At 41.3% G+C, this 24,822-nt stretch overlaps 1 protein-coding gene across 2 annotated transcripts in view; it reads left to right on the top strand.

Annotated features, from left to right (window-relative positions):
- The window catches only part of SYTL5 (synaptotagmin like 5), a 116,912-nt gene that overhangs the window by 54,393 nt on the left and 37,697 nt on the right, over positions 1-24,822 (top strand). For both annotated transcript variants that reach the window (XM_040266318.1, XM_040266317.1), the window contains exons 3-6: positions 1,740-1,855; positions 3,664-3,772; positions 7,213-7,347; positions 23,341-23,482. In XM_040266318.1, coding sequence (XP_040122252.1) covers positions 1,740-1,855; positions 3,664-3,772; positions 7,213-7,347; positions 23,341-23,482 — 502 coding nt within the window. The remainder of the gene's footprint in view (positions 1-1,739; positions 1,856-3,663; positions 3,773-7,212; positions 7,348-23,340; positions 23,483-24,822) is intronic.

Here is a 24,822-nt window from a genome sequence, read left to right as displayed (position 1 = left end):
CCTGCCTGCTTCTGATTTCTACCCCATATAATACTTCAGAGATACTTGAGAGATTCTGTAATTCAACCTGAAATTTAGATTATCTGCCAGTGTTCCCCATTGCCTCCAAAATGGTATTCCAACTCCTTAGCTTGACTTTCAGAGTTTTCCATTTTGTGACTCACTACCTTTGAACCTCATTTTCCATTACAGTCCTCCATAGAGGCCTTAGGTCAAGTAGTAGATGAACATATGGGCCATGTTCTAAGAATGGTCAATAGGCCTATATAACTGGGGTAAAGGGTTTGTATAAACATTGCACATGGTTGTGATTGTTCCAAGATTTTTCTTTTCCACCTTCAACATTCTATTGACTGTGAAACCCAGACAGGTCCTTCTACCACCTACATTTTAATTTGGCTCTTCCTCTTGTCATTGATCTTGTCATTAGTCTTATCATTGTCATTAGTCTTGTCATTGCCCCAGCTTGAGTCTTGCTATCTCTCTCCTGGACTATTGCCGTGGTCAACCTGTCTCTTTGTCCCATTCCCTCTTTAATCCAGTCATTATATTACATCAAGATATCATTCTAAAACAGAGTGTGATCACAGCCCCTTTATAATTCAAAGCTTTCATTTGTTCCCCATTGTTTCCATTGAAGCTTATTTATTCACTAATGCAGTGGTTAGGACTCCCCAGGTGACACTAACTGTAAAGAACCTGCCTTCCAATGCAGGAAACATAAGAGATGTGGATTTGATCCCAAGGTTGGGAAGATCCCCTGGAGGAGAGCATGGCAACCCACTCCAGTATGCTTGCCTGGATAATCCCATGGACGTAGGAGCCTGGCGGGCTACAGTCCATAGGGTTGCAAAGAGTTGGACATGACTGAAGTGACTTAGCACATGTCGTGGTTAAGAACTTGAACTATAGCATAAAAAAGAATGCAACAATGCCATCTGTAGCAACATGGATGGACTTAGAAGTTATAATACTAAGTTAAGTAACCTGGACAGAGATAGGCAAATATCATGTGATGTCACTTATATGTGGAGTCTAAACTATGACACAAATGAAATTATTTACAAAACAGAAGAAGACTCACAGACTGATGACAGACTTGTGGTTGCCAAGGGAGTGGGAGAGGGATGGATTTGGGGTTGGTAGATGCAAACTATTATATATGGGATGGATAAACAACAAGATCCTATTGTATATCACAGGAAACTATTCAATATCCTCTGATAAACCATAAAGAAAAGGAATAGGAAAAAGAATGTATGTATGTATAACTGAATCACTTTAAAGCAGAAATTAGCACAACATTGTAAATCAACTCTACCTGAATAAAATAAAAATTAAAAAAAACAAACAAAAAAGAAGTCGAGCTATAGGTCAGACTGCTTGGGGTGGGATCCTGGCTTTTATGTGTGAGACACATCATTTTATTGCTCTGTTTCCTCATCTATAAAAAGGGGGATAATCATGTTTACAGAGTAGATAAAAATATAGTAAGTATGAAGAGCAGTTAGCAAGTACCTTGTATATAGTACATATTCAACTAACATACATACATATAGTACATATGTATGTAACATACATACAAAACATACATATAGTACATATGCAACTAACCATAAATTACTCCAAGGAGTGAGATGGACTCTGTAACTGGCTATCTTTTACTCAATTAGGGGTTTTTAGTTAATTATTTGGCTAAACAGTTGAATTCCAATGCTCTCCTCTTTTCTTTTGAGTAGGCAGCTAAGGATTGTAACTGGTGAGTGGTTTTTTGAAGAAAAGGCAAAGCGTTTCAAGCACGTCAATGTTCTGGGCACTGATGTTGTCCGACAGTCCATCTTAAGAAGAAGTCCAGGTAACTAAAGCAAAACTGCTTTAATCTTCATTTTGGTGGGCTAAATAACTTCTCTGTATTATGTATCAAAAGACCATAGTTGAATTTCCTCTGTTGAATCCTTTAGATCATTTCAAAACTTGGTGGCATCAAATCTAAATCTTCAGTTCATACAAGGGAAGATGAAGTTGGTAGAAAATGAAATCCACGGTAATTTCTCTCATACGTGGCACACTGAGGTTTTCAGGGAAGGCATTGCTCTTCAGCACAGACTTCTTTTCCTGAATGCACTTCCAATATTTTACTAAACAGTTAAAGTAACATAAAACAGATGCCTTACATGATTCACATTGTGAAAGAAATCTTTGGTTTTTCAATAAGGATATATTTCAGATTTAATTTAAATGTTACTTTTTCTCATCCAGGGATTCTCAACCAAGGGCTGATATTTTATAATGTGCCCCCTCCCCTAATCAGGCTAGGGAAGTGTTTGGAAATGCTAGGGGCCCTATCTGGTTATCCCAATGGCTGCGGGGGAATCAGTGGCATTGAGGGATGCTAAATGGCCTGAAATGCACAAGGCAGTTTCACTCAATGAAGAATTATACTGTCACCAAATGCAAATACAGTAAGTTCCCTACATATGAACCTTCAAGTTGTGAACTCTCAAACATGTGAATGTGCATTTTCATGTCCAGTTAAATCACATGTGAATGAAATTGCAGCTTGCCCTTCATCTCCTATTGCTGACCACCCTTCAGCTCTGCCATCTCTCACTTCCTGTCCCTCCTCCACTTAGTAATTCTTCTTGCCTGTTCACTCAATGTCAGCCCCTATATGCCAGCTGTTGAACTGTACTGCTGTACTAATGTGTCTTCTTTTTGTATTTGTTTTTTATGTGTTGTATTACACATAAAAATATTACACATAGAAGTATTACAAACTTCTCACATAAATAACAGCCAATTAGTTGGGTACTTAGGCTAACTTTGTTGGATTTACAAACACACTCTCAGAACAGAATTTGTTCATATGTAGGGATTTACTATAACACCCCACTTTGAGAACACTAGTCTGTGCATTCAGACCACAATTTAACTGCTTAAATATTGAGTGAAACGTATGTTTAGAATCATATTTCTCATCTGGGCTATAGTAAAGCTGGCGCAGACATCTGTGGGTCTGTTCCTAGGGTATCTCACCTTTCACATACTGGAGAAAAATGCCCTGATTTTGAAGCCTGGCAGGAGGCTTGGACCTGCTTCCAGGGCCCCTTCTTGGTGTCGCACTAGCAAGGAAGGGCTCTCCCAGATGGGTAACCCTGGGACTAATGCCACAGAGAGAGCAGAGTCAAGTTACAAGGAAGCAGTTAGTTCTGGCTGCTTCCTCCACTCAAACCTCAGCAGTATAGACCGTCAGAAGGTATGTGCACAGCTACTCACCCTCCCAGGAAGTCTGGCTTATGTGCTCCAAAATAATGATATTGTTTCTAGAATCCCATGTTACAATTCAGCCTCTAGGTATTTGGAGTTCTTGTGAACCTTGGGTCCTCTGCCCTAAAAATATTTGTAGAGGAGGATGTTTAATTCCTCCATTGCGATTATCTCTACAAAGCTTATCTCAGCAAAACTCCCACAGATGAGTCCCAATCTTAATCTTCATTTAACTTGACATAAAAAATACATGTGTGACTGGGAAACATAAGATGGAAACATCATTGCCAGTTACTCTGTCCTGTGTTAATGTAGAAACGTGAATAAAGACTAGGAAATAGCTTTCATTTCTTGCCATTTTGTGTGTAAATTTGTCTTCTGATTGTTTTTAATGAGGAGATGGAGAAATACAAAGCCAAGAACAAATCCGCCAAAACACAGAAAAGTCAGATGCTTTGCCTTCTGCTGGGCAGAAGGCCAGCCACGATGGACCCAGGAGAAAGGGGTAAGACACAGCCTCTTCAAGGGAATCTTTGATCCTTGTCCCAGTCACCTGTGACATAGACAACCCCCCTCCAGCCCCCACTGTTTTTCAAGTCTAATGTCACTTAAGTGACCCAGAAAAGGTCAGAGACTGGACTGAGGTAACATTCTCTTATCATTTGCCTCAGGAAATGCAGTTTTAATTACTTTCAGTTTTAGATAAAGGTCCCTTCTGACCTGAACCTATGAGGATTTTGCTTTCATTTGACATATCTGATCTTATACCAAGTGAATCCCTTTATTTCTCAGTAGAAGGCTTCATGCTGGGGCCAGTGTTGCCTGTAAGGAGGTGATGACTACCTTTGTTGTAGTCGACACCAACCCCTCCACCCTCCCCAACCCGCCCTACCTGAGTGCTGATGTATGAAACAGCCAAATCCAAGATTTCTTAATAGGGCTTGAAACACTGTCTCCCCTGTTTAAAATGCAGGTCTCCTTAAGGAAGGAATCATTTGGCCACCTCACTAACTTCATTCAGAAAGCAAATCTATGTGTCAAGTACTGAGAATAGGAATGAGAGGCCAATAGGGTGGCACTGGGAAACTGGAAACGAGAAGGTTCCATCAGGGGAGTCAGTTGGCCCCAATGCAGGTTATAAGGACTGAAAGGCAGGACTTCCCTGGTGGTCCAGCGGTTCAGACTTTGCCTTCCAATGCAGGAGGTGTGACTTCAATCCCTGGTCGGAGAGCTAAGATCCCACATGCCTCATGGCCACAAAACCAAAGCATAAAACAGAAATAATATTGTAACAAATTCAATACAGACTGTAATAATGGTCCACATCAAAAATTTTAAAAGGAACCAAAGGGCAAAGTATTGCTTCATAGCCCTGCCTGTTGCAGTCTCTATAGTCTATTTCTGAGTCAGCTGGTGGCTAGTTTTGTGGTCCAGGTAGTGAAAATCCTAATCTATACCAAGTGGCTTTATGGTTTGTTCTGAGTAGTGTGGGGCTTCCTTGATGAGTCAGCAGGAAAGAATCCACCTGCCAATGCAGTAGACGTGGGTTCAATTCTTGGGCTGGGAAGAGCCCCTGGAGAAGGGAATATGGCAACCTACTCCAGTATTCTTTCCTGGAAAATCCCATGGCCAGAAGGAGCCTGACGGGCTATAGTCCATGGGGTCTCAAAGAGTCAGATATGACTGAGCACACACACGCACACTGGGTAGGATGGCTTTGTTCTCAGCAAAAGCCAATGTGAAAGACTGCCAGTCCCTGAGCCTTCATTTGTCTCTACAGAAAGTATATATTTTTTTCTTTTTTTAAAGAATCTTTTACTATGAGTAGGCATGAATCCTAAATGTCATTTGACTCAAACAGTCATGACTAACCATGCGTTAATTAGCAGTAATGAATGGGAAAGATAGCTGGAGGGGCCATATGTCCTATATCTTGAGACTTCCTACTATTCTAAACCTATTTGTCTCTCCCTGGGGCCCCCACAATGGCTTGTGCCTCTGCATCACTCTTGATTTTGCACTCTGACATCAAGCCCCTCCTTACACAAGAATGTAAAGTAAATGAACCGATCTCGCCTGATACACCCCCTCTCTCCCCTCCTCTTAATTGTAAGCTCTTCTACTGGCTTTTTTTACTTTTGTGCTGCAGTATTCAGCATGGTGCCTGTCCCATCAAAAACAATCAGTAATCTGATTGAATTCAGTGTGGAGCCCACAAAGGCCTCTAGGAGGTAGAATGTGTGGACCCCAGGCCAGGCATCACTATGTGGGTTACAGAATGGCGAGCCTGGAGCTGGGAGACAGTAAGGAGCTAAACAGTACCGTGAATGATATACATCCTGAATTGTCAAAAGAGTCCTAGTGCTGGACTGAGCTCTGCTGAAACTCCAAACTGGGATCTGATTATTCTGTCATCAAAGAATGTAACACGTAGTTGGAAAGAAAAGGTTCAAAGGTCCACACTTGAAAAGTTAATAATGTAGAGAAGGATTTTAGGAAAATCTAAGATGGCAATATGAGCGGCCTGATAGCCTTTTTGAAACATGGCAAGAAGTTTGTTGTTGTTGTTTAGTAGCTCAGTCCTGTCTAATTCTTTAGCGACCCTGTGGACTATAGCTCACCAGGCTCTTCTATCCATGGGATTTTCCAGGCAGGAATACTGGGTTGCCATTTCCTTCTCCAGGGGATCTTGGCGACCCAGGGATTGAATCTCTGTTTCCTGCATGGCAGGTGGAATTTTCCCCACTGAGCTATGAGGGAAGCTGTATGACTACAAAAGATATAATATGGGAATAAATAATTAAATATTAGATTATCGATGTTGGGAGGGCACAGGGATCATTGGGAAAGGAATCAAATTCTAAGTGGGACTTGATGAGGAGCTGGAAAGAGGGAGAGGGCCCAGGATAATAAAAGAGGAGGAAGAGTGAGTTCACATGGAGGAGACACTGTAAGCAGCTGTGCACAGGTAAGGACATGTACACAGTGGTTCTCAAAGTAACATCATTTGACATGATATTAAGTGCTATTCTCACCAAAAATGTAATTTCCAGGCAGACTGAAGCTTCTGACACTTTGGCAGACAACTTGGCAGATCCTATTAAGATCGTCCCAGTACTTTTGGAATAGTTTTTCCCCATGAGAAAACTATAGCCAGTAAAGTAAATGAATTGGTCTCTACCGATACCACACAAAAGGAAAATAGCTTTGGTTTGTCTTTACGCAAGTGCATTTGAAAAGACCCATGTTTGAGGCTTTTGGTAGCTTGGATCATGACCTGAATGTTAGTTTCTGAAAAGCTCTTTTTGCTTAAGTTCCAAATAATTTGGGGAAACGGGAATGCAGTCAAGTTTCATGTGGTGTGAGCCATTCCATTGTTCAGACTTATTACCCCAGGAGCATGCATGCAGTCACTTATTCCTCAAGAACTGGCTGGGTTGTAGTTCATGCCAGGCCTCCCTCTAACCTTAGGGGACCTGACAGGAAACGAGAAGAACAAGAGTTGTCCTTCTCATGGAGCTACAGTCTAGTAAGTTGCTACCTTAGTTGATCCCAGAGGATCATCGTAGCTCTTCTGTCTGAGCAAGGTGAGTTCAAACTCCCCTTTTCTCAGCATTGTGTAAATAAGTTCAGCCCGGGCAGTGCTTCTCCATTCTCAGGTGATAGTGGTGAGTCCCCAAAGTCAATGGTATTTTTCTTTGAAGGACAGAGTCCTAGCCTACCGGCAGCTGGTATGGCTTTGGGAGAATGCCCTCACTGCCTCTGCTGGTACCTTTGACACTCTGTTGCACAAGCCATGGGGACTCCCCAGAATTTCTCAGCATCAAGCCAGCTTCATTGAAAAATTATATACTGTTAGAAGTACAATAAATGGTATTTTTAAAATGATATACTTAAATGTTTTATCTTCCTTTTAAATATATGTATGTATATATGTAATTTCAGATTTCTTCTTAGCAAGTTCAGATCAGCAACCAGAGGAGAAATCATTACTCCAAAAACTGAAAGTGGGCGGAGCTACAGCTTGGACTTAGACAGCCACAATTTTCGGAGTTTAAAGTCAGCCCCTGGTTCTGACAGGTAAGACATGTAACAGATTGGCCAAAGGAATAGACTGAGGACAGGGTTGGTATGTACATTCGTGCTCAGTCACTTCAGTCATGTCTGACTCTTTGTGACCCCATGGACTGTAGCCCGCCAGGCTCCTCTGTCCATGGGGATTCTCCAGGCAAGAATATTGGAGTGGGTTGCCATGCCCTCCTCCAGGCGATCTTCCCAACCCAGGGATCGAACCCAGGTCTCACACATTGCAGGTGGATTCTTTACCATCTGAGCCACCAGGGAAGCCCATGTTTGTATATTTCTATCCAAACGACGCTTCTAGATACCTGTAATGTACTCCCTTTCAGAGATCTTCTAATACATAACGTGAAAACCCAGGAGGATAGTTTTTAGTTGAAATGGTAAGCACTTATATTTCTGGAATTATAGCTATCAAAATCATCTGTGTTACTTGCATGGCTGAGACTTGATGTTTTTTGGGGACTCAGGGCTGCAGTTCACATGGATAAATCCAGGAAAATAAATTGTTTTCATTGATTTCTTGATTTTTTTCTGTTTAAGCTTTGGAAAAAGAAACCTCTTGGTGTCAAATACAGTCCTTGCAACTTCAAAAAAATTAATAATAATTTCCTTTGAATTGCCTCAGAGAATTTCCACAAATTCCACTTCTTTATAGGTCTGCCACCTCTAACTTGTTATCAGATGGCCAGCTCCTCAAATCTCCCATGCATAGAGCTAGCACCTTGTCAAGAAAAGTAAAGAGAGAAAAGATAGCCAAGAGCCTTGTCATTTCCTATCAGGCTGAATGTTCTCTAGCCTGTTGGAACCTAAGTCAAGGCTGATTTTCATGACTGGTATATTATCAAAGGCAATGATGAGAAAAAAGATCTAGCCTCATGGGTCATTAAGAGCGCAGGTACTGTCCATACTGATATCTTTTTCCCTATAGCATTCCTACAAACTTGTGTCACTTTATGTAAAACTTCAAAGAAAAAAATAAAACATAAAATAAATCATTTCTCATCCACTATCAAAAGATTATGATTGTATTCAGTCCGTTCCAAATTCTCAAAGAATGTAGCTATATTTCCTTTACAATAAAAGATACTTTAAACCCTGGTTGCATTTGTCCTTGAAATCATTTCCTTTGACTTCTCTTGGGGTGGCCCTCTATCTTGTCCCACAAAACCTTATGTAGGAAAATCTCATTTTTGGTTTTGATTGCTGAGTTCCTAACTCTCAGACAGGGATCAAAATTATTTAGAGATGCTATTTTTGTTCAGCCTTGTGGGGACTCGCTGGATGAGCTATCTTGGCTCATATTTCAGGCTGGCATTTAAAAGGGACAATATATCTATATAAAGAGGAAAGATGGAGTCCCTCATTCAAAACACTTAGTCTTCTGGCTCAATGAAGAAAATTAAATTATTTCATTTTACAGTTACTTAAGAGTAAGGGTCATACTCTCCAATATCACAGTGCTTACACAGTTGTTTCAGAATCTACCTGCCTGGGTTTATTCCTTGAGTCTTAACAAGCTCTGCATGTAGATACAGTTGACCCTGAAATAACAGGAGTTAGTTGTGCTGACCCCACCCCCTCACTTTGCCTGTCAAAAATCTGAGTATAACTTGACAGTAAGCTTTTCCTATCCACAGTTCCTCTGTATCCTCATGCAGCTCCATATCCAAGGATTTACCCAACTGAGGATCCTGGTGTACTGTAGTATTTACTATGGGTTAAAAAAAAATCATGCATAAAAAGAACCACACATGTAAAGCTATAAAGCCAGATGGACATGTTTCACCAAAGACTGGTGTATTGTCCCAGGGGTCTCTTGTTGTAAATTGGAAGGTTGTCCCTAAATAGACTTTATCTTTGAGATTGTAAATACCCAGGATCAATAGATAGGATATAATGGTCAGGGTGCCTTGGTTTAGAGATAGAATATATTAATAATAGTCAGGGTGCTTCGATTGAACCAGGCCAAGAACAATGTCTTCCCAATAAGGAGAGTCAAGATGTTGTCTTCCCAATAAGAAGGAGAGTCAAGATGTTTGGGAGACCAGTAGAGCAAAATGTCCTTTTCCTGAAACATGTATTTATCGCAATGATGACTCATTCATTAAAGGACTGCCACTGTGAGATGAGTTACATTATCCCCAAATTATTCCTAAGGAAGTGGGAGCAGGAGTTGGCCTATCTTTTCTTCACTCCCATCTCTAAAAGGTGTTAACTTATTTTTTATTTTCTTGGAGCTGAAGGAATTCTGCAAAGCCAAGTAGTCAAGCTTGCAGACCTTTTCTCATTAGGATCTTCAAGCAGAACTGCAGCCTCCCCTGTAACAGCAGATTCCCCAAAAGAGAATTTGCAAGATTCTGGCCTCTGCTATCTATTACCTGGCCTAGCTTAGCAGTTAATTCCCCCTTCTCCTCTTCCACGCATATTTCTTCATAGTTCATTGCTCTTTTCCTGGAGCAGCTGGGCTTGAGCATCGTTTTTAAAAACTCAGAGTGGAAATGATTGTTTTTCAGATGCCTGGTTAGACTTTATTTCTTTTCAGGAGTTTCAAAGCAGGGAAATGTATGAATGGCTTAGGCAAGGCGCAGCAGCCTCTCAGAGGAACATGGCAAATGGCTCTTCACTGATTTCTCAGGACTCGACACATAAGACAGCTGAGTTTTGTTTTTTTAAAGGCATATAAATGTGAACTGTAATCAACAAACAGAATGCTCTTCAAGGCAGTGATTCCTAATTCCTTTCACGCTGTGATGAGTTGTCAATGTGGTGTGATTTGTGAGATATCTATCTTAAATCCTTAAAAAAAAAGTCTTAGCTAATATTGAAAACAACAACAACAACAAAATCAAATAGACTCACAGACTTAGAGAAGGAACTTATGGTTGCTAGGGAGATGAATGGGGGAAGGGGATAGTTAGGGAGTTTGGGATGCACATGTACACACTGCTATACTTGAATGGATAACCAAAAAGATCCTACTATATAGCACAGGGAGCTCTGCTCAATGTTATGTGGCAGCCTGGATGGGAGAGGAGGGGAGTTTAGGGGAGAATGGGTACATATATATATATGGCTGAGTCCCTTTCCTGTTCTTCTGAAACTGTCACAACATTGTCTGCTAATTCGCTATACCCCAATACAAAATAAAAAGTTTAAAAAAAGCCCTACACTCCTAGAAATGAATCCTCAGACAAGGATTCCTAAGTGAGTAATTTGTTAATTGAAATGATTCTGGAAGCTACCAGTAAGGGAGTAAGTGACCTAGATGGGTGGGATGGAGGGGGGTCAGAGGGAGGTTCAGGAGGGAGGGGATATGTCTACAGAGAGCTGATTCAATTTGCTGTAAGCAGAAAAAACAACAGAATATTGTAAAGCAACTACTCCTCAATTTTTTTAAAAAGCGAAGAAGATGAGCAATTTGCTGTCTCTGGTGAGGTGTGAGATTGAGAACTCAGCTTAATCCTGCAAGAAATTCTGGGGCATAAAATATAGGTATCTCTAGGTTTTTACATTTTGAGGAGCTGGGCCATTGCACTTCTGTCCCAATAAGTCATTGTTTATAGGTTCCCTTAGATTGGGTTTCCAGATTTAGCAAATGATAATACAGGATGTCCAGTTAAATTTATTTTCAGGTAAAAAACTAAAAAAAAAATACATTTCATGAAATCTTATTTGTATGTACTATATAAATAGTAGTATATTTTTATACTAAAAAATTGTTGATTGTTTATCTGAAATTCAGATTTAACTGAGGGTCAGGGGAGGCATACTTCAAGGCATGCTTGGCCTCCAGTGCTAAAGGCAAAGCTCTGAACATCATAAGTGCAAACCATTAGCAGAAAAGTACCCAGAAGCTTGGGATGGGTGAGTGGAGCCTGCTGCAAGGGATCTGAGGGAATCTGGAGGGGACATCAATACTGTCCCCTAAAATACAGGAAGAGTGGAACTTAGAACTGAAAAATTGATTTTGTTCAGTAAGAAGATGGATAAAAGATGCTGCTGTGTTTCTCAGCAGCATTTTTATCATGACATTGGAGGATACGGCAAGTATTGAACCACAGGAACCTGTACCTCTGACAACCAACCAGTTTCTCCTGTCCCCCAACCCCACTCCCTGCCCAAGCACATTCTAGTTTTATCCAGTTGTTCTTAATCGCTCTCTGGGAGGCCCGGGACTGACTGTCACAGTCTCTGTGAAGCTTCAAAAGCTGATTTGGTTGGCTCTGATCCAAAAGCAGAAACCACACCATTCACAGTAGCCCTACCTTCTTAGCTGATCCTCATTCTCATCCCAACCCCCACCTCCCTCCCTCTGGCTCACCCTCTCCCTCTGTCTCTCTCTCTCTCTTTCCTTCTGGTAAATAAGACATGTTTGGTATCTTAATGACTAAAAAAGTCATTCTTTCTTCATATCTATTATTTTGGGCAAAATAAGTTGATGAAACCCACTCTGTTATTATGTGACACATCCTTTTTTCATCAGGAGTAAAATCATCTCTGTCCCCAATGTCATTTTCATTAACATCTTTGAGATTAAGATGGCAATTAGGCAGCATCCTCTTACTACTATTTGAAATATTAGCAAGCTGGGAGTGTTTTAGCTCTGAGTCAGGACCACTTCCACAAAGTTAATACTGGTTTGTTTTGTGCAGTAGATAAAATGCTGTATAGCTAGTTTCTAATGCTCTGAGCAAACTCCTTTCCTTACCAGACTTTAAAAATTGTTCAAATTTATAGTACATTTCTAAAAGTACATCCAGTTCATTCTGTAATACTAGCCGTGAGAGTTTTGTGACGCAAAAGAATAATGGTTATAAGGACTGTTCTCCAAAGGAAAATTACTTTCACCTCTTTCCTGTGCCTCTGCTTAATTTGTCTGGTGCTAATTCCTTTCTTCCTATTTTAACCTGCTTTGGGTAAGCTCAGCCCTTCTTAGTGGCAGCAAAGGGTGAGCAATTAAAGCCACAAGCTTCACAAATACTAAGCCTAAAGCAATTTGCAAAATCCTGGTGTCCTGAGAAAAATGACCCTTCCTTCCATGAAGTGATGGACAGGTGACAGAAGAGGTGAGAAATATTGGAGTTATGAGAGTATGTGATTTACTCAAACTGTGGCTGTATCCATTAGAGTTACATGAGGTCTAGAGTGGGCTTCCCTGGTGGCTCAGATGGTAAAGAATCTGCCTGCAATGTGGGAGACCCGGGTTCGATCCCTGAGTTGGGAAGATCTCTTACTTATTCTGACTTGTTCTGTGCACAGGAGCTCCAGGTTCTTGGGATTGAAAAGAAATCCTCCCTGGTAGATTTGTGTGTGTTGATAGTAAACAGTTCTGTGCTTAAGGGTGAATGCTGAGTGGGAATGGGTGGGACACTGCCCTCTGCTGCAGCATGCCCCCATAGCTGCTCTCAGACCTCCTCCAAAGGTGCAGCGTCTCACACCGCCGGAGCCCCTGATTTGTGTTTTCTTTGTATACATGTGACTTTCCTCATTATAAACGTCAATAATGTGAGGCAGTATGGAGATCGGGAGTTCAGCCAGACCCTTGACACCATACTTAGTTTGAACTACCCCTGGGTTCTGCGTTCTTTTTGTTCAATTGGAGTAGAATTGCTTTACAATGTTGTGTTTAGTTTCTGCTGTACAACAGAGTGAAACAGCTATTTGTATACATAGATTCCCTCCCTCTTGGACCTCCCTCCCTCCTCCACCCGACCCCTCTCCATCATCATAGAGCACCAAGCTGAGCTCCCTGTGCTACACAAGAGCTTCCTACTAGCTCTCTGTTTTACACACTGTTGTGTATATGTGTCAATCCTAATCTCCCAATTTGTCCCACCCTCCTTTCCCCACTTCCCGTGTCCACATCTCTGTCTCTATTTCTGCCCTGGAACTAGGATCATCTGTAGCATTTTTCTAGATTCCACATACATGCATTAATGTGTTTCTCTTTCTGACTTACTTCACTCTTACCTAAGGTGTATTAGGTGACACGTTACATGCTCGGTAGCTAAGACAGAGTAATGACCTTTCTTCTTCTGTTAGATCACTGAGGAGTAGAGCTAAATGATTCACTCACCTATGCATTTTATTTATACAAATAAATTCAACATATAGCTCTGCCAGTGTTATTGGCCTAGTACTGTATGTGTTCATTTAGTTGCTAAGTTGAGTCTGACTCTTGTGACCCCATGTACTGTAGCCTTACAGGCTCATCTGTCCATGGGATTTTCCAGGGAAGAATACTGGAATGGGTTGCCCTTTCCTTCTCCAGGGGATCTTTCTGACCCAGGGATCAAACCCGGATCTCCTGCATTGCAGGTGGATACTTTACTGACTGAACCACCAGGGAAGCCCCCTAGTACTATATGCTAAGGGGTAAATGTGGAAGTTCTTAGACAGTGCTGCTTTTCTATCCCTTGGTGAACTTCCAATTTGTCAGGGAAGGTTGGGATGACTAAACGATTTCAAGACAATATGGTATCACTACACACAAAGCTAGTGGAGGTGATGGAATTCCAATTGAGCTGTTTCAAATCCTAAAAGATGATGCTGTTAAAGTGCTGCACTCAATATGCCAGCAAATTTGGAAAACTCAGCAATCCCGAAGAAAGGCAATGCCAAAGAATGTTCAAACTACTGCTCAATTGTACTCATTTCACATGCTAGCAAAGTAATGCTCAAACTTCTCCAAGTGAGCTGACAACATTTTGTGAACTGAGAACTCCCAGATGTTAAAGCTGGATGTAGAAAAGGCAGAGGAACCAGAAATCAAATTGCCAACATCCAGTGGATCAAAGAAAAAGCAAGAGAATTCCAGAAAAACATCCTCTTCTGCTTCATTGACTATGCTAAAGCCTTTGACTGTGTGGATCACAACAGACTGTGGAAAATTCCTCAAGAAAAGGGAATACCAGATCACCTTACCTGCCTCCTGAGAAACCAATATGCAGGTCAAGAGGCAACAGTTACACCCGGACATGTAACAACAGACTGGTTCCAAATAGGAAAAGGAGTACATCAAGGCTGTATATTGTCACCCTGCTTATTTAAGTTATATGCAGAGTACATCATGTGAAATGCCAGACTGGATGAAGCACAAGCTGAAATCAAGATAACTGGGAGAAATATCAATAACCTCAGATATGCAGATGACACCACCCTTATGGCAGAAAGCGAAGAGGAACTAAAGAGCTTCTTGATGAAATTGAAAGAGGAGAGTGAAAAAGTTGGCTTAAAGCTCAACATTCAAAAAACGAATGTCATGGTATCCAGTCCCATCACTTCATGGCAAATAGATGGGGAAGCAATGGAAACAGTGACAGACTTTAGTTTCTTGGGCTCCAAAATCACTGCAGATGGTGACCGCAGCCATGAAATTAAAAGATGCTTGCTCCTTGGAAGAAAAGCTATGACCAACCTAGACAGCATATTAAAAACCAGAGACATTACTTTGCCCCCAAATTCCATATAGTGAAAGGTGTGGTTTTTCCAGTAGTTATGTATGGATGTGAGAGTTGGACTATAAAGAAGGCTGAGCACTGAAGAATTGATGCTTTTGAACTGTGTTGTTGGAGAAGACTCTTAAGAGTCCCTTGGACTACAAGGAGATCCAACCAGTCTGTCCTAAAGGAAATCAGTCCTGAATATTCATTGGAAGGACTGATGTTGAAGTTGAAACTCCAATACTCTGGCCACCTGATGTGAAGAACTGACTCATTTGAAAAGACCCTGATGCTGGGAAAGATTCTAGGCAGGGGGAGGAGGGCACGACAGAGGGTGAGATGGTTGGATGTCATCACTGACTCAATGGACATGTGTTTGAGCAAGCTCCTATAGATGGTGAAGGACAGGGAAACCAGGCATGCTACAGTCCATGGGGTCACAGAGAGTCAAACATGACTGAGCGGCTGAACAACAACATGGTATCATGATAAAAAGATAATCTGTGTGCTATGGAGAAACCAGAGACAGGCATTTAACCATCCAGAAGAATCAGAGGAGCTTCATGGAAATGATACCTGAGCAATTTGAAGGAGTGAGGAGGACGTGGCCACACAAAGAGAGGTGAGAAGAACATCCGAGATAGAGGAACCAGAAAGTTCAAAGGAAAACATACATAAAGCAATTTTGCATGTGCTAGAAAACAAACAGTTCAGGGATTTTTTAAAAATATATTTCAATGTTTCTTTTTCTAGTTACTATCTTTTTTATTTTTATTCCTTTGTTTATTTTTTACTTTCTCTGAGTCTTTGTTGCTGCACGCAGGTTTTCTTTAGTTACAATGAGTGAGGACTACTCTCTAGTTGTGATGCAGGGACTTCTCATTGTGGTAGTTTCTCTTGTGGAGCATAGACTCTAGGGTGCTTGGGCTTCAGTGATCATGACACACAGGCCCAGTTACCCTGTGACATGTGGCATTTTCCTGGATCAGGCATCGAACCTGTGTCCCCTGAATTGGCAGGCAAATTCTTACCCACTGGACCAGGGAAGTCCCAGTTCAGAGTTTTTAGAGTATAAAATTGAAATGTGGTTTACAAAAGATGAGATGGAGAGTTTCACTGAGCAGGATGTGGATGGCTTTTGATACCTTGATAGCTTTTTTCTTATAAGCAATATAGCATCCCAGGTAGAACAAGAGTTTAGGAAATCCAAACTATTGGGTTGGCCAAAAAGTTCACTCAGGTTTTTAAGTTTCTTTGGAAAAACACGAGCCAAGCAAACTTTTTGGCCAACCCAATACTAAGTACAGAGTAAGTGCTTGTTCCATTTAGTTGCTGAAAGCTAAATTCTGAGGTGAGGGCAATTGGCTTTCTCACTTATAACTTCTAGTCCACCCAATATTTGTCATGGCTGCTGGCCTCTCGTCCAACTGGCTTCCAGCTATTCTTTAAAAACAACACATGGGAACAGGATTTTGTTGTGATTGTGAATGACAAAATATTATCAGAGTGAGATTTCTACTTGTCCTTAATTTCTTTTTCCTCACACCCAGAGTCCCTCCTACATGATGACTGTCTCTTCCATTTTAGAGAGTCTTTTTAAAGAAACGAGATATTTTGAGGAAGCCCTAAACATTTTAAGACCATCAAACAAATCAGCTTTTGTTTTAGTAAATTGAATGATCAAGGCTCTTTATATTCTTAACACTAATTCACTGAACAAAATTTCACTGAACACCTCCCACATTGTATTATATTTGTCCTTTCTCCAAAAAGGAAAAAGAAGGAAAATATATGTTATTCAGACACATAAAATCAGTGGTTTCAGAGGAAACTGCAGCAAGAGAAACTGCTTAATGAATTTCCAGTTCTTCTGTATTTCTCTGCTTCCCTAATTCAGTGGTCAAGAGCTCTTAAGATGTTTTATTTGTGCATTAAGTACAGTAAAGAGTCTACCTGCCATGTGAGAGACCTGAGTTCAGTCCACGTGTTGGTAAGATCCCCTGGAAAATCAAATGGCTACTCATTCCAGTATTCTTGCCTGGAAAATTCAATGGACAGAGGAGCCTGGTGAGCTACTGTGCATAGGGTTGCAAAGAGTAGGACATGACTGAGCAATTAACACACACACACAAACACACATGTATTGTTCATTGCTTTGGGATGTATTGACCTCTCCAAAGAGTTTGGTATTCATTTATTTACTTATTTAATTAATTTTTGTTAATTTTTGGCTACCATTCATGGCCTGCAGGATCTTTGTTCCTCAACCAGGTACTGAACCCTCACTCCATGCAGTGAAAGCTTAGAGTCCCAACCACTGAACCACCATGGAAATCTCAAGAGTTTGGTTTTTCAGTGGAGACACACATACCTGTGTGTTCATGAGCATGTATTCTCAGGCATACACACAGGGGTCAACAAACGTTTATGTAAAGGTACAGAATGTCCCCCGGTGGCTCAGTGGTAAAGAATCTGCCTGCCAGTGCAGGAGACACAACTTTAATCCCTGGGTCAGGAAGATCCCCTGGAGAAGAAAATGGAAACCCACTCCAGTATTCTTGCCTGGAGAATTCCATGGACAGTGGAGCCTGGTGGGCTACAGTCCCTGGGGTCAAAAAGAGTTGGACACAACTGAGTGTCCAAACAACAACAGATTGTTAATACTTTTGGGTTTGGGGGCCAGATGGTGTCTGTCTCAACTACTCACTCTGCTATTAGAGTGTCAACTGAAAACAAACAAACAAACAAACCCACAACCTGAGAGCTGCGAGTTAAGGTTTATTTGGGGCAGAATGAGGACTACAGCCCTGGAGACAGCCTCTCAGATAGCTCTGAGAAACTGCTCCAAAGAGGCAAGGGGGAAGGTCAGTCAGTATTATATTTGATTTTAGTGCAGAGGGTACATGCAGTCAAACACAGATTTTGGCAGAAGATTGTGGCCAGTCGAAAGGAACAGATGTTACTATTAATGATTTTAGTAATTTTATAGATACGAGGCACAGAGTGCCTCATTCCTGATCTCCACCCTGGACTCCTTTTAAGGTATTTGAAGGTCAGTGACCTCAGTGGCTAAACGATTTCATTCTTATAGAGGCAAATGGCAAGTGCCAATTTTTAGTTGGCAGTTTTGTAAAAGCAGCTGTATACAATGTATAAAGTGAATGTGAATGCCTGCATATTAATAAAACTTTATGGCACTGAAATGTGACTTTCACATAATTCTTACATTCTTGAAAATGTAAAATCACTCTTAGCTCACAAGTTATACAAAAACAGGTGGTGACCCCAGTTCCATCCAGGGGCCATAGTTTGCTGACTCTTCTGGTGCCACACATTTACTCACTGACACAGAAAGCATCCTTCCATTCATCACATTCTAAGCCATGAGGATAGCTCGGGTCTCTTGATGCAAGCAGTATGCTGAATAATCGTGCTATGAGAGGGAGGAATAGTACAGTTGGAGATATGCCTGGGTTTTGCTGGCATCCAGTGGTTAAGACTCCACGCTCCCAGTGCAGGGCACAGGCTCAATCCCTGGTCAGGGACGATCCCACTTGTTGTGTAGTTTGGCCCTATAGAAACAAACTCATCCACAGTTGAGACCAGTGTTTCTCAGCTTTGGCTACATATTGCAGTCACTGGTGATGGGGGAGTGGTGAGTGGTGGGAAAGGATCTTGATGCCTAGATCCCATGCCCAGAGGGTCTGATGTGGTTAGTTTTGGGTGCAGCCTGAGCACAGGGTTGTTTAAAAGCTCCCACGGTGTTTCTGATGTGCAGCCAAGGGTGAGGGCCACCCATCTCCCATAAGACAGTGGGGACAAAGAAGTTGCAGGTGAGGATCTCCCAAAATGGGAAGGTTGACCCATGTTCAGCTTTTTTCCCTTTTGTTTCTCATTTTTAGCACCTCTTTCTCATTTAACAGGCTCGCTTCACTTTCTAATTCAACCTCTCTTGCCTGTCTCTCAGGTGTTTATTTCAGGTCTCAAATAACTAAAAGGAGTTAGGAAGGCATGTAAACTGCAGAATGAATATCATATCATCTTAGTGTTATGTTATACCCTAGCCTCATTGTCCCAGTGGGCATGGTATCTTTCAGGTCAATGCTGTCTTTGGCTGATCTTTTATGAAAACACTCATTTTCACAGGCGGGCACAGGCTCAACCTTGTCAGTCTGCTCTGGGAAGGTTGAATCCTGGGAAATTCTTTGCAGGCTTCAACTCCTGGGAGACCACACTGTAAACCAGAAAGCGAATTTGTTAAATTAGAGTTTCTGTCCCTTCTCCTTGAATTCTTTACCTAGAAATTGATATATCTAGGAAGCCATTATCAAGGTTTGAGGCCAGCATGAAATTAGAGATAACAAAACAGAAGGCTTTTTAAAAGTAAGCTAAAATAAGGGAAGCTCTTTCCTGCCCTAGGAAATGTGTATTTCAAGTAACTCAGGATTTCCAAACTCCCCAGACAGTGTCACATTCCCCATACTTGGGCCTTTTAGGTTGAAAGGAATGTATCCCTTTCTTGTCAGTTTTCCCCTAAGCAGATTTTAGCTTCAAGGTTTGTTAGAACTGATTTCTAATATTTCTAATTTAAATATCACTAACATGATATATAGCTTCTCTGGTGGCTCAAACAGTAATGCGTCTGCCTACAATGTGGGAGGCCTGGGTTTGATCCCTGGGTCGGGAAGATCCCCTGGAGAAGGAAATGGCAACCCACTCCAGTACTCTTGCCTGGAAAATCCCATGGACGGAGGAGCCTGGTAGGCTACAGTACATGGGGTCGCAAAAAGTCAGACACGACTGAGCGACTTCACTTCACTTCACTTCAACATGATATATGGATCCAAAATAGCTCTTTCTTAATTGAACTTTAAATTTCTCTATTTTTGACTTGAGGAGGCTTTTATCCTCTTCCTATTTGAGTGGCAAAGATTCACATCTTTTATGTCAGATTTTGCATAACATTTGAAAGAGTTGGCACACAAGTATTTATGATATTCTGCCTCATTAGACTAAATTTTTTTTTTAGTTTAATCAATTGAAGCATTCAACTGAGAGGAAAATATTATTAAGCTCACAGTAAATGTCAGGGATAAATGTGAAAGTGTATGTCATTTTTAAGATAATGCTTCTGGCAACAGTAATTTCAAATGGCTGGCTTATGAGGCACAAGACTTTTTTCCCTCCACTTATTACAGGATAGCCTCTTGAATGTCATCACCACATGTAATCAACTTCTGCCAGAGCTTCCACATAAACGGGACTTTGGGTTCTAGGAAGGCTAATCCACAGTGGAGACTTTTCCAAGACCACCTGGGTCTGGGAGGACCTTCATCACAGACATAAGCAGAAATACCCACACAAATTCCCTTGGATCATAATCTTTTGGTTCATTTCTGCAAGATTCAGTCCAACCCTTTCTCTTTTGAGACTTTACCTAAAACAGTATGGGGACTCAGATGGTAAAGCATCCACCTGTCAATGCAGGAGATATGGGTTCAATCCCTGGATCGGGAAGATCCCCTGGAGGAGGAAATGGTAACCCACTCCAGTATTCTTGCCTGGAGAATTCCATGGACAGAGAGCCTGGTGGGCTACAGACCATGGGGTCACAAAGAGTCAGATACGACTGGGTAGCTAACACTTTCACTTTTTTGAGTTGAACATGGCTGAGTGACTCATTTTTTAAAAAAAAACCTAAAACAGTAGGGAGAGACATTTTTTTGGTAGTATTACTGTAAGAGTACAGAACCTCTGGGCAGTGTACAGCATCCCTGGGTAAGTCTCTAAGCCCTTTCTCCGTTGAACTTGTGAGAAAGAACAGCATCACTTGGGAAAGGTATAAACATTGTTCAGTTCAGTTCAGTCGCTCAGTCGTGTCCGACTCTTTGCAACCCCATGAATCGCAGCACGCCAGGCCTCCCTGTCCATCACCAACTCCCGGAGTTCACTCAGACTCACGTCCATCGAGTTGGTGATGCCATCCAGCCATCTCATCCTCTGTCATCCCCTTCTCCTCCTGCCCCCAATCCCTCCCAGCATCAGAGTCTTTTCCAATGAGTCAACTCTTCGCATGAGGTGGCCAAAGTACTGGAGTTTCAGCTTTAGCATCATTCCTTCCAAAGAAATCCCAGGGCTGATCTCCTTTAGAATGGACTGGTTGGATCTCCTTACAGTCCAAGGGACTCTCAAGAGTCTTCTCCAACACCACAGTTCAAAAGCATCAATTCTTCAGCACTCAACTTTCTTCACAGTCCAACTCTCACATCCATACATGACCACAGGAAAAACCATAGCCTTGACTAGACGGACCTTAGTCGGCAAAGTAATATCTCTGCTTTTCAATATGCTGTCTAGGTTGATCATAACTTTCCTTCCACGTGCTGCACTCAATATGCCAGCAAATTTGGAAAACTCATCAGTGGCCACAGGACTGGAAAAAGTCAGTTTTCATTCCAATCCCAAAGAAAGGCAATGCCAAAGAATGTTCAAACTACCACACAATTGCACTCATCTCACATGCTAGTAAAGTAATAAACATTGTTAACTGTTACCAAATATAGAAATGTAGCACCTGAGATTGGAGGGCTCAGGGAAATCACCAAAGAATTTCGAACTGTATCAATCTATTTAATCCCCAAATTTCATTTTCTTGTCATCAGACACAAAAGACACAGTCACAGAACTTTGTGAGCAGAGTCCACAAAGTACTATAGTTTATTCAGTACTATAATTTATTCAGACCACCAGTTCTAGAAAGAACCTGTCAGGGACTGTCTCTGTGTAGTATTGAAGGACTGCTACCCAGAAAATTTTCCGAGCTCACTTAATCAAATTCTAAGAAACTAACTCCCAGCTCTCTCAATCCTTTAATTATCTTCTCCTTGATAGCATTCCTCTTCTACATTCTCTCCGTGTAGAACCTGCCTGGTTGTAACAATTTGATTGGCAAAATGATGCATAAACAATTTGAAGAACTAGCATGAGCTTGAATGCTATCTTTGGATAAGCATATAATTCTGTTTTTACTCTGACTTTATCATATGTTAATACTAACTCTGTATGTTATTAATACAAACTCTGTATGCATGTGTGGAATAAGTGCCTAACCTCTCTAAGCCTCAGTTTCTTCATCTGTAAAATATGAATGTTCATACCTTTTTATTTTTTAAGAAAAAAAAGAATGTTGTGGAATGGAGACTGTCGAATACCTAGACAATACTCAGTAAATGCAGCTGCTGTTTGCATAAATTTCAGTAGTTGTGGTGGCTGGTTGTATCAATCAGGGCATATTTTATTTTGGTGGCTTCTCTGGTGCAGAGCCTTGAAAAAAGTTACAAGCTGTGATTAACAGCTCCAATGTTTGTTGCTAATTCTTCTGTCAGATTTTTCTTCTATTAATGACCCATGTGCCATCATTCTCTTTAAAATATGCCCTTCCTTTATTCCTATAAGTCTCTCCTCCAGTTGGCTCAACTGTGAGCTCTAATCTGTCTAAACTGTCACTGTTGTGCTTTAATAAGAAGATTTTGTTATTACAGGTGCACTTATAAATTATTAAAATAGTAACTGAGTGAAGTTCACAAGGGCTTACATTTTACTACTGAGCATATTTTGTGCTCACTGATGGCAAAGAATGAAAGGACAAACACTTCCCTTAAACTCTAATTTGTCAACACTTATTTACTTATGAAACTCCATTTAATAAGAAAATTGCGATCACCTCCAGGCAGGAACTGCTTTTTTTTTTTTTTTCATGAATCATTACTGAATGGAATTGAATCCATTTTAGCAAACATAAAAGTGAATCAAACTCACTCACAAAAATGTCATTATTTTTAGCCTTCATTTATTAAATGTGCACCATGAGTCAGTCACTAAAACACTGAGAAATAAAATATAATTGCCAATCTTTGATTAAATATGTACTGAGTGCGTCCTTTGCACCAAGATATTGTGAAGGTGCTGGAGGTGTCATGGTAAGTGTGTCATCAGCTCTGTCCCCGAGGAGCTCATGTTGAAAGGCCCACATATCTTTTAAGCAGCCAAAGAAGACATTATGTGGGCAACTTCTACACAGTCTGGGAAAGATTATAAGTCACCAGGAATTGAGTAGAGCCAAGGTTGGCAAGGCCTGTGATGGACAGAGAAGGCACAGTCAGGGAGGCTGGACTTCATTTGGCCCTTGAAGGATGGGAGGATTTGGATAAACTGAGAATGGCAAATAAGGCTTATCAGGTGGGGAGAATGTGAGTAAAAACCTTAGAAGTGGAAGCAGAAGCACGAGCAAGCGTGGTGAGTTGAAAAAATAGTTGGCAACCTGGGCTGGCTAGAAGAGTACTGCTGAGCAGTGGGGAAAATAGTTGGAGAGGTAAGTTCAATTACGAAGATGCTGGAGTCAGACAAATGGCGTTGAACCCCATGAGCCCCTGAAGGTGTACCTCAGGTGGTCCACGTGTTGCCATTGTTTTCTGGGGAGTTTTCCCTGACTATGTCTTTGGTCACTGCTCCATTCCGTTTTAAAGTCAGAATGTTTTTTCTCATTTAGGGGAAGCACTGGTTCATCAGATTTCAATGAGCCAGAAGCTGGTCCTGGAACTCCGAAGAGTGTCCGGAGCAATGGCATGACCCCAGGCACTCCGAGGTCACCGGCCCCCAGCACCCACAGCGTGACCTCAGTCGGCAGTCGAGTAAGTTCACAGATGTGAAGGAACAGCTCCATCTGGGACTCAGCCTCACCACCGAGGCATGGCTAGCCTTCAGCTCTCTGAATCTGAGAGCCTGTTGTTGATCTTGTTTAACAGTAATAGATGCTTCTTGCTCAGAACCGAACCCCCTACAACCATAGCTCATGGCAGGAGGCCTCAAGTATGAAGGAAAGGGCGGTTTCAGAAGTGGAATTTGTTTGATGGGGGTTTCAATGGCTACATGGTTTCAGTAAAATATAAATCATGTTTAGCACTCTGATTTTGATCATCCATTTTATTTGTCAAGAACTTGATTGCTATAAAATGTTGCCAACAGATTTAAATTAGGAAAGGTAGACTCTTAAAATATTTTTATCATTTTCTTTTCAATATATCTGTTAAAGAGTCTGCACATAACAGAAATTTAAATTGCATTGTGTGTGTTGTGTGTGTAAGCTGTTCTTTTGAGTGAATGGACATCTACTAGATTGTTTGATTAAGCAGGAAACTCCATATAGATAACTTACATATTATATCTTTATGTACAAACTACAATTCTTTGATTCAGCCAATATTTAATGAGGGCTTTCTCTATGCCAAGCCCTGGTCAAACAAAGACTTGAAAGAGTGAAAGAATTAGGCTTGCAAGCATCTCTTGCAAAGTTGTCATCCATGCTGGGACAGCACTGATGTTCAGCAAATACATTATGGGAAGGCTGTTGGAATCACTTTATATTGCAATCACTTAAATCAAGGACCACCATCTGCATAGTCAGTGCCCTTGCTTCACCAGAGTCTGACAGATCTTTAGTGCCCTTGAAGGAGCAGCCAGTGCAAAGACCCTAATGTGGGAGCATATGTGGTGTGTTCAGGGAAGAACAGGGAGCCCTGTATGGCTGTTATGAGTGAACAAAGGAGGGATACAAGAAAATGAGTTCAGAGGGGAAGTAGGGCCAGATGGGCTGTGTGGACTGTGTGCACTTTGGCATTTACTCTGGAGAAGATGGCGGCAGTTGGAGAATTTTCAGCAGGCTAGTGACATGATCTGGCTTCTGTTTATGCTGGAACTGAGGACTATGCTGAGAAGGGCCTATTGGGAACAAGAGTGGAAGGAAGCCAGAAGGCCAGTTAGGAAGGAGGCCAGGGTATTACTGCAGGAGGTATTACTGGGCTTTGGAACACGAAGATAGATGTGAAGATTGTGAACAACAAGACTCTACAGATATTTTTAATGAAGAGTCCAAAGGCATTCAGACAGATTAAAGAATAATAATAATAAGTGTATTTAAACAGTTTTAGTCTAAATTAAACTTGTTGATAAGATAAAAGGCCTATTTAAAATT

Source organism: Oryx dammah, unplaced genomic scaffold (assembly GCF_014754425.2).
Source record: "Oryx dammah isolate SB20612 unplaced genomic scaffold, SCBI_Odam_1.1 HiC_scaffold_23, whole genome shotgun sequence".
Lineage (NCBI taxonomy): Eukaryota > Metazoa > Chordata > Mammalia > Artiodactyla > Bovidae > Oryx > Oryx dammah.
Note: the sequence above shows the minus strand (reverse complement) of the source record. Positions and strands in the feature narration are given on the sequence as shown.